At 38.9% G+C, this 13312-nt stretch overlaps 1 protein-coding gene across 5 annotated transcripts in view; it reads left to right on the forward strand.

The window, feature by feature from the left end:
* The window catches only part of UVRAG (UV radiation resistance associated), a 296175-nt gene that overhangs the window by 43471 nt on the left and 239392 nt on the right, over positions 1 to 13312 (forward strand). For all 5 annotated transcript variants that reach the window (XM_053203714.1, XM_027039850.2, XM_053203713.1 and 2 more), the window contains exon 4: positions 11180 to 11341. In XM_053203714.1, coding sequence (XP_053059689.1) covers positions 11180 to 11341 — 162 coding nt within the window. The remainder of the gene's footprint in view (positions 1 to 11179; positions 11342 to 13312) is intronic.

Consider the following 13312-nt stretch of genomic DNA (forward strand, 5'->3'; position numbering starts at 1 on the left):
TAAGAAGCTAGTATGGCTATGTGGGGTGGGATGAGCAGGGGTGGTTTGAAGTCTTGCTCAGCAAGTATGACAACAGGGGCAAAGGAACAGAGGATCAGGGCCACAGAGGAAATGACCTGGAGAGATAGGAGATGATGGTTAAGGTCTGGTTAGCAGGAGAGAGATTTGGGCAAGGGTGCAGTTACACGTCACACAAAACTAGGAGTATTTGGTAGGCAAAGACACTCAACTATTTCATTTATCTATTTTCTGTTGTCCCTAGCATAGTGCTTCATCCAGAGAAGTCCAACAAATGTCTATCGCATTGAGTAATGAATAATCCACCTTTGACAGGCTAGATGGTAGAGATGTGTCTCCAAGTTACAAGTCAAGAGTCATGGTTTGTTCTCAGATACATTTAGTGTAGAACAGTTAGTCGTCAGTGTGTGCTTTAACTTTAAAGGTCTCTAGTTCAGCTAGCATGTCACACCCTCCAAACCATTTGTTAACTCTTGGATTTTTTTTTTTTTTTTTTTTTTTTTTGGTTTAGGAGAAGGCTAGATTGAAGGGTCATTGGTTAATTAGTAACTAAAATGATTGAAGCAACAAGAATGGAGGTACCCAGATTCTCTAACATTGATTTTATATGTTTACAAAAGTGCAGATGAGTTGTATAATGAACCCACGTGCACCTATCTTTAACAGTTACAAAGTTGATCATTAGATACTTTTGCAAAAAGGGAGTTTTTAAACTTTGATCACAAAATTAAGAGTTTCATGGTAGGAGTAAGAGTGGTGCTAGTTTACATGTGGGTTGAAATTTCCCTGTATCTGTGTGTTTCTTTAATAAATAAGAGGCATCAGTTATTAAGTACCTACCTGTGATTCAAGTAGCGTGTTGGATGCGTGATGTACATTTTTTCTTACCCTGATAGCAGTGCTACAAGGTAAGATACGTGCTGCTTTGGTAGTTAGGGAAACTGAGGTTCAGGCAGGCTGAGGAACTTGCTCTAGGCTCCTAGGCTGGTAGTGACTGGTAAAACCAGAGGGCCCCATTCTTTTACAGCATTGTGCTGCCTCCCTTTACATCACATTTCCTTCAGCTTCCTTCCTTCTACTGATTAAATATTCGCTAGAGGTCTAGTGGAGGTCAGTGATAGGCCTTACAATTGAATAAACAAAGTTCTAGAGCCTATATTTTTAGGGAAAGCATGTGACATAATTATCAGAACCATAAACTTTGGTTGGAATGTTGACTGCCTGAGCTGTTTCAAATCTTTGGGGAAAAAACTGACTTCACAGTATAAATATTTTTTATGACTTACTGAGCGATTGTCAAACCAAGTTTATGTTTCAGTTGAATTGTGACCAGATGAATTAACACTTCATCTCTGTGGGTACGTGCACGTGAGAAGAGAGCTGGATCCTCTTGATTTATGCCAAATTATGTTATCCAGTATTAAACTGCATCATCTACAGGGGTTTCTAACTTCTGTCTGGTCAACTACATGAGCTGGAGGGAGACTAGGATAATTGACACATGCAATCATAGTACCAGGGAACAACAGGATTTTTTGAAAACATGGAAGAGTATTATTTATCTCAGTTAAGAGAGGATGGCTAGGAAAGGTTTCTGACAGAAAGGAAGTCCTAAGTTGAGATGTGACGGGGGAGTAGAGGTGAATTAGAGGGAAAGAGAGCTGAATGGGCTGAGAAAGAACTACTACTTACAAAATCAGCATGCAGTTCCCAAGAGTTACCGTGTATTTTTTGAGAAATTTAATGATTTAAGTTGTGTTTCTTTTTAATTTTTTTTGACATTTATTTTTGAGAGACAGAGAGAGACTTGAGAGACAGAGCACGAGTGGGGAAGAGGCAGAGAGGCAGAGGGAGACAGAGAATCGAAGCAGGTTCCAGGCTCTGAGCTCTAAGCTCAGAGCCCAATGCAGGGCTCGAACCCACAAGCCATGAGATCATGACCTGAGCTGGAATCAAGGGTCAGATGCTTAACCGACTGAGCCACCCAGGCACCCCTTAAATTGTTTCTTATGAGGATACATTTGTTATTGAGTGATAAGAACAATGATATTTTGCGAATGTTTTGAAATTTTTGTACAAGTGTGTTTCTGTAATAAATAAGCAGTCACTGAGCAGTGTTCTGGGGAAATTGTCCTGGTAAAATAATGATTTTGGATTGTCTTGTGGGTACTTAGTAGGCAGGGAACTTTTCAAAGCCATAAATATCCTGATATTTTGCCGCTGTATTTTTAGTGAATACGGTATAGGTTCCTAGATGATCTTAGTATTTGAATAATTTGTTCCATCTAGAAATGGGCTGACAGCGTAGGTTAAACATAAATAAAAATCATCTGGGTCTTTATAGTAATAAAGTGCACGGGCAATAAAGTCTTTGAATGTCTGGTAGGCTTTTTTCTGCCTGTGTCTGAATGTACAGACTCAGGAGTTACCGCTCATTGTCTGGCAGCTATTTTGTGAAAGTATAAAGGAAGGTCATTATAATGAGAAGGCTGACAATAGCTGTGCTGGGTTACTGCTGTGTTGGCTTAGAAAGGAAACCCAGCTCATCTGTTTACCCATATGATGTAATGTAAGAACACTAGCCTCACCTTCAAAGGCTTCTAATATGTTAAAAAAAATTTTTTTAATGTTTATTTATTTATTTTGAGAGAGAGAGATAGAGAGTGAGCAGGGGAGGGGCAGAGAGAGAGGAAGACAGAATCCTAAGCAGGCTCCTCACTGTCATCGCAGAGCCCCATGTGGGGCTCGAACCCATGAACCACGAGTCCATGACCCAAGCTGAAATCAAGAGTCGGATGCTTAACTGACTGAGCCACCCAGGCGCCCCTCTAATTTATTTTAGAATGAAGTATTTACAAACTTCATTGTTGTTTAATGCAACAACTGCCCCCAGAATCATCCCTCTCCCCCATGCAATACAGCCATTCAGATATATTCACCAAGTGTTGTTTTCACTTTGGAAAGAGGTGGTTCTTTCATACTTTCTCTGGTACTTTGTCATTCTGAGAGTGAGAATTTGAAATTATACTGTGTCATATTCTAGAGTACATGTACTTTAGATGAGAGGTCATCTTACACATAGGAGAGGAAATAGCTGCCTTTTCAGGTGGTGTAATTTGAAGGCCAGGAAGGTTCTCCAACTTCTGCTCTTTAGACTTTAAGGCCTAAAATTATATCATGAAGAGGTACCTTTATTTGCTTTATCTCTGCAACCTCTTCCTTTCTAAGAAATTTTTTTTAAATGTTTATTTTTGAGAGAGAGAGGCAGAGAGAGAGGGAGACACAGAATCTGAAGCAGCTCCAGGCTCCGAGCTGCCAGCACAGAGCCCAATGCGGGGCTTGAACTCTGAATGGCAAGATCATGACCTGAGTGGAAGTTGGACGCTTAACCGACTGAGCCACCCAGATGCCCCCAGCAACCTCCTCCTCTTAAGATGCTGTATTTTTTCTGCTATTGGGTCTTTAAGGAATATTAATTTCATTACTTTTTATTGAGATCTAGCACACTGCAGTAAAGGACACAAATAATATCTTGATGATTTTTCAAAGAGAACAGATCATTGTAACCAGATCAAGAAATATAGAACATTATCAGCGCTCCTCATGTTCTCCTTCTAGTCACTACCTCCTCCCAAGGAGAACCACTGTCCTGACTTCTAGCACCATTGATTAGTTTGGCTTGTTTTTGAACTTCATCTATCTATCTATCTATCTATCTATCTATCTATCTATCTATCTAGATATATATCTATCATGTATAAGCATCATTATATATGTGAGATTCATCCATATTGTTGCATGTAGTAGTTCATTAAATCTAATGACATGTTCTTTGGTGAACATGTGTATGCATTTCATTTTCCTTAGATACATACTTAATTAAGAGTGGAATCAAGTGCGAGGGTCATCGTTATTTTCAGCTTTCATGGGTATTGCCAAATAGTTTTTCAAAATGTTTATACTGGTTGCAGCCCTGTTAGCAGTGTGAGGTTTTTAGCTGCTCTGCATCCTTGCTCAAACTTGGTATTATCTGTCTTTTAAATTTTAGCTATTCTGGCTGGATGGTGGTATTGCGTTGTGTTTTTAATTTATATTTCCTCATATACTGTTCTAATTGATTACCTTTTCCAGTTCTATGCTTTTGTTGACCATTTAGATATACATGTTTTAATAAAGTGCATATTCTGGAAAAATATGCCAATTAATGCCAATTAGGAATAAACAAATTCTATGCATGGACTTGACATTTTTATTTATTTATTATTTATTTATTTTATAGGATATATGCAATCTAAGTTGGTAGTTTAAGTAGCTCTTTTTTCATACTTCCTGTTTTTGACTATTCAAGGATAGTGGAGTTGGTGGTCTGTTGAATTCCAGTTAGGTGAAATGTTATCATTTGAATTTTTCATATTTACATCACATTTCCCCCTCCCCCCCCCCACCTTCCCCTTTCTTATTTAGGGAACATTTACCTTTTTTATTTACCTTTTTCTCGTTGACTCAAGGTTATCATGAGGAACATCCCATCTTATACTAGAGTCTCCTTCAGGGGCTGCCTAGGACTGAGGCCCAAATGCTTTATGCTAAATGATCCCTAGCAGCATGGCCTACGTCCTATACAAAAGTTAGTTGATGTTGTCCTTCTTGTTTGTTTTCTTTTTGTCTTTAATTGTTATCATGTGTTTAAAGGCAGATACATAGATTTTGACTTCCTGCTCCAGTTATAACCAAATGTGTGACCTTATGCAAATCACTTAATGGTTTATAGTATATATACAATAGTATATAGTATAGTATCTCCTTTGAAAAATTGGGATAATGCTGTCAACTCAGAGGACTCTGAGTTTTGTGAAGATTAAGTATAGCATATCTGTAATGAATCATTCGTTCTTGTGGTAATATTTTAGTTTTTGCTGTCATGTTTAACTACTTATTTGTGTCTCAGCCCTGCTCAGGTGTACATGAGGTGATAGAACAGTAAGAGCAAGTTTGAGCCCTGTGAAGGGACCCCAGTTCCTTTTGGCCAGAGAATAGGGCACGGGTCGAGGGCAGAGTTCTCCCTTCCTCTTTCTGCTTCTGGCTGTGGGATCCAAAATAAGGAAATTGTTGACAATCTCTTAAGGTCCCTTTTGTTCTAAATTGTCTTCTGTAATTTGGTGGGGTGAAAAAAAAAACCAAGAACCAGACACACAAAAAAGAACATGAGAGGAATTTTAGAAACCTAGGTTCAAATTCTGGTGCTATTTTTACTACGAGACCTTGGATAAGGCACTTAGCTATTTATTGTGTTTCATTGATTCTCAGGTGCACATTTTTTCACAGTTTAATACCTTTAAAATCTAGATGCATCTTAAAATCATTGCTGCTTTTTTTTTTAATGGCACATAAAATAATGATACTTCTTATCATTGGTGGTATCTCAGACTTGATGAAATATGATATTTTATCTTTTTAACTAATGGGGTTAACCGGTTGTCTTATTTACTACAGGTGGGCTTATTGATATGAACAGGGCTGTTTTATTAAACAGATTAGTACTTCTGTCTAATGCTAGGATAGGCTTTCTTCTGTGTCCTTTTCATGTTATCTGACTTTATATAGTACCTGTCACTAATAAAATGTTAAAATGGCAGCTATTACTATAATTATGATTATTCTGTTTAAGCTTTATAACTCTGTAAGGTGATGGTTGTTCTGGTTTTTATAAGTGAGTATTGTAAGATACAGAGGGGATTATGTGGGTTAGCAGTATAGCTTAACTTCAGCACTTGCCTCTCTGCCATACTGCCCTGCCCCTCAGCTCTGTTTGACAGACCAAAGGCTGAAGTTAAATGACTTCATAAGCCAGTGGTTCTGTTTGGTTGATTGCCGCGGTTCCATCCACATTTCTAGTGATCGCTTTGGTGTCTGCGAAGCTTACTGACTGGTCAGATTGTGCTCTACCCTTATTTAGCAGGGCTGCTGAAACAGTTACAGTCAGGTAGATCCTGGGGGTCATACAAGAATGGAATTCTGTTGATCGTAGGCTAAAATTTGTGGATGGGTGGGAATTTAGTTGTTTTTTTTTTTTTTTAATGATTCAATATAAAACTGATTGCATAAATGTGCTTACTGTATTATCATCGTGCTGTTTATTGATGGTCTTCCAGTATCCTCAGACACCCATATCAATTGATCAGACATTCATTCACTAATGCAGCAAATACTTACTGAGTGCATACCACGGATTTTTCAAGCTTTGAAGATCTTGTGAACAAATCAGACAATGTTACTGTCTGTCAGAGCTTTTATTTTAGTGGAAGGAAATCAGGCAATAAAAATATCAAACTATAAGTGAAGAAGATATATCAGACATAAAGTGCTGTGAAATTGGAAGTCATGTCTTATCTCCAGAAACTTTAACAACCAAACCCACAAAACACATGCATCAGTATATCTTCCAGAACAAAAGCAAGCACTACCCTACTCCCCTCCCTGCTTTGGTCAGAAAAATAACTGTCACAGAGCCAAGAATTGTTATACTTTTATGAGGACTGTTTGATTGACTGATTTATATTGTGTTAAAATTGTTAATTTGGTAAGATTGATTATATTTACATTTAGCATTTCAACTATCTGAATGATTCTCTTAATGAAAAATAAAGTTTTTTAGAGCATAAAGTTGACCTTGTCATTCTTACCTTAAAACTTTTCTCCCCATACTGTACAAAGTAAAAGTACTCCTTGGCAAGGCATAAAGCATCCTTCAGGTTTAAAAAAAGATTTTTTTTAATGTTTATTCATTTTTGGAGAGACAGAGACAGAGTGTGAGCATGGAAGGGGCAGAGAGAGGGAGACATAGAATCTGAAGCAGGCTCCAGGCTCTGAGCTGTCAGCACAGAACCCAACACGAGTCTTGAACTCACGAAATGTGAGATAATGGCCTGAGCCGAAGTTAGCCACTTAACCAACGGAGCCACACAGGCGCCCCCATTTTTTTTTTTAAAGATTTTTTTAAATTATTATTTTTAAGTAATCTCTGTGCCCAACATAGGCCTTGAACTCACGACCCTGAGATCAAGAGTTGCATGCTCTACCAACTAAGCCAGCCAGGTGTCCCCAAAGATCCTTCAATTTAGTGCCTTGTTTATTTCTTGAGCTTTGTGAACCATTACGCTTGCATGCATTCCAGTTGTCTTAGCTCCCTGACCACATCATACGTCATACTGCTGGACCCTTGTTTATGGTGTTCCCTGTGCCTGTAGTTCCTTATTTTAACCTGGGGAAATCCTGTTTATCCTTTAAAAGTCAAGTTTCACAGCCTCTGTGTGATGTCTTTCCCCGATTCATTTAAAGTTTATTTACTCCCGTTTGTGCTATTGTGTAGCCTTTTGCATAATTCTTCTACTGACCTTTTCATGAAGTAATGTAATTCTTTAAATAGAGGTTTGAATCTAATACTTTAGAGGTATTTTGAAGGCATTTATGTGTTGGTTCTTAATAATTGTGCATTAAGTATCGAATAAATAGATGAATTACCATATGAGGCCATGTTAATGAGAAATTAGAATATATTCTCCTAGTGACAATAAGCAGCAAAATTCAGAAGTACTGGTGGTCATTCTGAGGAGCTGCATGCAGGACGGACTTCCCTTCTAGGGCAGGGCTCGGCTGGCCAGTGCTCTGGAGAAGCCTGGAGAATCGGCAAAGCTCTGAGGGGGACTAACTCATCGAGATGGCTAAGGGACCTATTTCTGCTGGCTTCGGCTGGAGGAGAGCTAAGTCTGTCTCTTTTCCGGTCTTGTCAGAACGGAGAAATCGGGGCCATCCTGGGGCTTTGTCATCTGTTGAGCCCCTCCTTGTGTGTCCGGGGCTTTGGGGTATGGTCCTATGAGGAAGAATTATCATCTCATTTTACAGAGGAAGAAGCAAACCCCGGGAGCTGAAACAGACTTCTCTAGCTCACCACACTAACATGACCTTGTTCGGCTGGTTTGGTTTTTGTTGGTTTTTGTTGGCTTTAAGACCGTTATGGACCCACGTGGGTCCCGGCCCTCTTCTCCCTTCATTCATACTCTCCCTGGGTGACCTGGCTCATGACATGGCTGCCACTTCCACCTGTACCTCTCTTCTGGGCTCCAGACTGTCAGCCTGACATCCGTGCCCATGTATCCCAAAGGCCTCTCATACCTGGCACGTTCAAGAGCGGTCTCCTGGGTCTCTTGCCCCGCCCCCCCCATACCATATCCCTTAGCCTCTGCCAGTCTCCCCCTGCACAGAAAACGGCACATCATCTGCCCAGTTGTTTGAGGCAGAAACCCAGGAGACCTTGTAGATTCCTCCCTTATCTATGCCCTCCCTTCAACCCATCAGCAACTCCTGTCACATCTAGTTCCAAAACCCATCTCCCTTACCTGTCCCACGTCCATTCTCCGTCTCCCAGACCATCATCTGCAGGCACTATTACGGTAGCCACTGTACTGATGTTCCTCCTCCTCTTACTGTTTTCTTCACTCAGCAAATGGTTGGCAGGTGCTCCTGTACTGTTTACAGGTATACGTCATTTTACTGCACTTCAGTTTACTGCGCTTCACAGATAATGTGTTTTTACAGATTGGATGTTTATGATAACCTGGCTTTGACCAAGTCTGTTGGCACCATTTTTCCAAAAACATTTGCTTACTTTCTGTCTCTGTGTCATGTTTTAGTGATTCTCACGATATTTCAAAATTGTCATTATGATTATACTTGTTATGGTGATCTGTGACATTGCTATCACAATGCACTGCACCCATATAAGATGGTGAACTTAACTGATAAATGTTGTGTGTGTTCTGACTCCTCCACCGACCAGCCCATTTCCCCACTTCTCCCCCTCTCCTCCAGCCTCCCTATTTCCCTGAGACATAACAATATTGTGATTAGGCCAGTTAATAACCCTACAATGGCCCGTTAAATGTTCAAGTGAAATAAAGAGTCACATGCCTCTTGCTTTACATCACAAGCTAGAAATGATTAAGCTTAGTGCAGAGAGCCTGTTGAAAGCCAAGATATATACCAAAGCCAGGCCTCTTGCACCCAATAGTTAGCTAAGTTGTGAATGTAAAGGAAAAGTTCTTGAAGGAAATTAAAGGTGCTGCTCCAGTGAACACAGGATGATAAGAAAGTGAAAACAGTCTTATTGCTGATGTGGAGAAAGTTTGAGAGGTCCCAATAGGAGATCAAGCCAACCACAACATTCCCTTAAGTCATAGTTTAATCTAGAGCAAGACCCTAACTTTCTTCAATTACATGATGGCTTGGAGGGGTGAGGAAACTGCAGAAGAAAAGTTTGAAGCTAGCATAGGTTGGCTCATGAAGTTTAAGGAAAAAAACTGTCTCTATAACATAAAAGTGCAAGGTGAAGCAGCAAGTGCTGATGTAGAAGCTGCAGCAAGTTCTCCAGAAGATCTGACGAAGATAATTAATAAAGGTGGCTACATTAAACAGCAGATTTTCAATGTAGATCAAACAGCCTTCTTAATTGGGAAAAGGTGCCATCTAAGACTTTCACAGCTAAAGACGTCAATGCCTAGTTTCAAAGCTTCAAAAGAACAGTCTGACTCTCTTGTTACGAACTAATGCAGCTGGTGACTTTAAGTTGAAGCCAATGGCATGTACCATTTTGAAAATTTGAGGGCCCTTGAAAATTGTGCTAAATCCATTCTGCCTCTGCTCTGTAAATGGAGCAAGAAAGCCTGAGTGGCAACACATCTGTTTCCAACATGATTTCATGAATATTTTAAGCCCACTGTTGAGATCTGCTCAGAAAAAGATTCCTTTCAAGATACTACTCCTCATTGACAATGCACCTGAACACTCTTGACCTCTGATGGAGGTGTAAAGTGAAATTAATGTTGTTTTCATGCCTGCTAACAACATCCATTCTGTAGCTCATGGATCCAAGGAGTAATTTCAACATTCAAGTCTTATTATTTAAGAAATAAATTTCATAAGGCTGTAGCTGCTATAGATAGCGATTCTGATAGATCTGGGCAAAGCCAGTTGAGAACCTGCCAGAAAGGATTCACCATTCTAGATTCCATTAAGAACATTGTGATTCATGGGAAGAGGTCAGAATATCAATATCGAGAGGATTTTGGAAGAAGCTGATTCCAAACCTCATGGATGACCTCATGGGGTTCAAGACTTCAGTGGAAGAAGTAACGACAGACGTTGTAGAAATAGGGAGAGAAGTAAAATTACAAGGGGAGCCTGAAGACGGGACTGAATTGCTGTTATCTCATGATAAAACTTGAACAGATGAGGACTGGCTTCTCATGGATGAAGAAAGAAAGTGGTTTCTTGAGAAAGAATCTACTCCTGGTTAAGATCCTGTGAAGATGGTTGAAATGACAAGAAAGGATTTAGAATATTACACAAATTTAGTTGTTAAAAAACAGTGGTGGGTTCGAGAGGTTTGATTGTAATTTTGAAAGAGGTTTTACTGTGTGTAAAGTACTATCCTCATTGCATACGCCAACATCAACATCGAGGCAATGCCCTCCACCAACAAAAAGATTATGACTCACTCAATGCTCAGATGATGGTTACATTTTTAAGCAGTAAAGTATTTTTTTTAGTGTTTATTTATTTTTGAGAAGGGGGAGAAGCAGAGAGAGAGGGGGACAGAGGGTCTGAAGTGGGCAATGTATTGACAGCAGAGAGCCTGATGTGGGGCTCAGACTGACAAACCGTGAGATCATGACCTGAGCCGGAGTTGGACATTTAACTGACTGAGCCGCTCAGGTGCCCCAGTAATAAAGTATTTTTTAATTAAGGTGTTTACATTTCTTTTTTTTAGACATAATGCTATTGAACACTTAAGAGACTGTGTTATATTGTAAACATAACTTTTCTGTGCGGTGAGAAACCAAAAGATTCATTTGACTTGCTTTAGTGTGATACTTGCTTTATTGTGGTAGTCTGGGACCAAACCGGCAATTAGCTCTGAGGTATGCTTATACCATTATCACTACCATTGTGTTAATGGGAATGTCTTCCTGATTCATTTAGGTTTGTAATTTAATATATTTATGAGGTCTTTCGGTTTTTAAAAACAAAATGATTTATAACCTAATTGAAATAATTATAAACAAGTTAGAGTCTTCATAAAGCATGCTCTCCTTTCCATCAACAGAATCCAACATGGCGGAGTCTCGATTTTGGAATAATGCCAGACCGTCTTGATACATCTGTGTCTTGTTTCGTGGTGAAGATATGGGGTGGAAAGGAGGACATCTACCAGCTTTTGATTGAATGGAAAGTCTGTTTGGATGGACTGAAATACTTGGGTCAGCAGGTAATTATTTGTTTATTTATTTATAATGTTTATGTATTTTTGAGAGAGAGAGAGAAAGAGAGCATGAGCAAGGGAGGGGCAGAGAGAGAGGGAGACAGAATCTGAAGCAGGCTGTAGACTCTGAGCTGTCAGCACAGAGCCCAATGCGGGGCTTGAACCCATGAACCGCGAGATCAAGACCTGAGCCAAAGTTGGACACTCAACTGACTGAGCCACCCAGGTGCACCCCCACTTTTTTTAAATGTTTAGGTAATTTTTAGATTGTAGTTATGAGTAGTTGTCTTCTCTAAATTAACTATCTAACCTTTCTGTAGATTCTTACGATTCTACATTTCCGATCATAAAGAGAGAACTTTGATGATTGTTTACTTAATTATAGAAATTTGAGTCATTACCAAGTTTGAAAAATAATTTTTAACTGAGGAAACTTATGAGGAAGCACCCTAAGCTGCTAATTTAAGAGGATTTTTTTCTGGGAGGTGTAGGAAAGAATATACTTTCCAATAGCATTCTTTTTCTTCTGTTTTATTGGATATTCCCCAATAGAATCTAAACATTAAGTTGCAAATATGGAATGTACTATAAAGAGCTTCTCTTATGATCCGTAGAGTTGAGTTGTTTCAGGAATAAGGAGAGCTACTGTTTATTGAGCACGGAGATAACAATTCCCTGGTTTATACACTGCTACCAATCCCCTTTGAGCGATGTAGGTATTGGATCATAGCACCCTTCTAGCTGAGTTCGGAAGTAGCTCCATAATCCCTTCTGACACTGTTCTGGGATGCAACTAGTAATTTATCAGAGCTGCATATGATATGAAACCTATTTACCATCCCCAGACATAGATTATTATAATTTGTGTTTATATCAGCCTTGTGAAGTTTGGTATTATTGCCCTTATTTTCCAGATGGGAAAATTGAACCATAGAGAGTTTAAGAAACTGTTCAAGATCACACTGCTAGGTGGAGCTGGGATTTGATTCCAGGCCTGACTGACTTACAAATTTATTCTTTGTTTTGTATCACACTAATATATACATATAGTCCTTGGTAGTCCACCTACCTTGGAATGAGTGCTGTATCTATTTTGTGATACCCGAGGGACTGCTGTTAAAGGTAACTTTAAAATATTTGTCATATCTATGAATATCCTTGATGTTTCTTAATATTTATTCAATATAGACTTTCTGGTATATTTCTTTTAAAGAATCAATTTAATTCTACATGTTTTTTTATCAGATTAAAAAAAAATCCTTTGCCCTCATTTTGCTTATTGTATATTTTGTGTTCTTCTATATAGTGACCAGAACAATGCATATAATGGATATTTTCCATAACTAAATTCTAATGGCTACAGATTCTTAATCTTTTTTGTTTTTGTATCATTCTCCCTGTTTTAGGACTGGTCTTAATAAAAATTTATAAAACACTGACTTTTAGCTTAGGGCCTTTTTTCCTCTTTTGGTACGGTATACTTGTTGCCTTTAGATTGGCCAACCAGAGCCCTGCGCTGAGGCAGTACTCTTTCTGTCTTCCCAAATACCATAGTTGGCTCTCTGTGGATAGACTCTGGTATTGAGTACTTGTTTGTCTTTCTTCTAAAAGTACCTGCATTTCTCAGAGGATGATGCTTCTTAACATTAGAGTGCATGGCTATAGAAGATGGCTATAGAAGCAACGAAGATGGCTTTCATGCTTTTCAACTCACATATTCCTTAGGTAGTGATCTTGAAATACCCAACTGTGTTTATGTCAAACTTGCTTAATTGCAGAGAGTCAACTTTCAGGTGTCTTATTATAAATATAAAGCTGGTTATGCTGGTATAACGGAGAACAAGAGAAAGGGAAAACATATTTTTAAAGCCAATTAGAAACTTAGTATCATTGTAGAAAGTCAGAACTCACCTATGAAACAGATATAACAAGTAATATACTACTAGAAAATCAGATAAACTTGGATTACAAATTGGG

This window comes from Acinonyx jubatus, chromosome D1 (genome assembly GCF_027475565.1).
Source record: "Acinonyx jubatus isolate Ajub_Pintada_27869175 chromosome D1, VMU_Ajub_asm_v1.0, whole genome shotgun sequence".
In the NCBI taxonomy this organism is placed as follows: Eukaryota; Metazoa; Chordata; class Mammalia; order Carnivora; family Felidae; genus Acinonyx; species Acinonyx jubatus.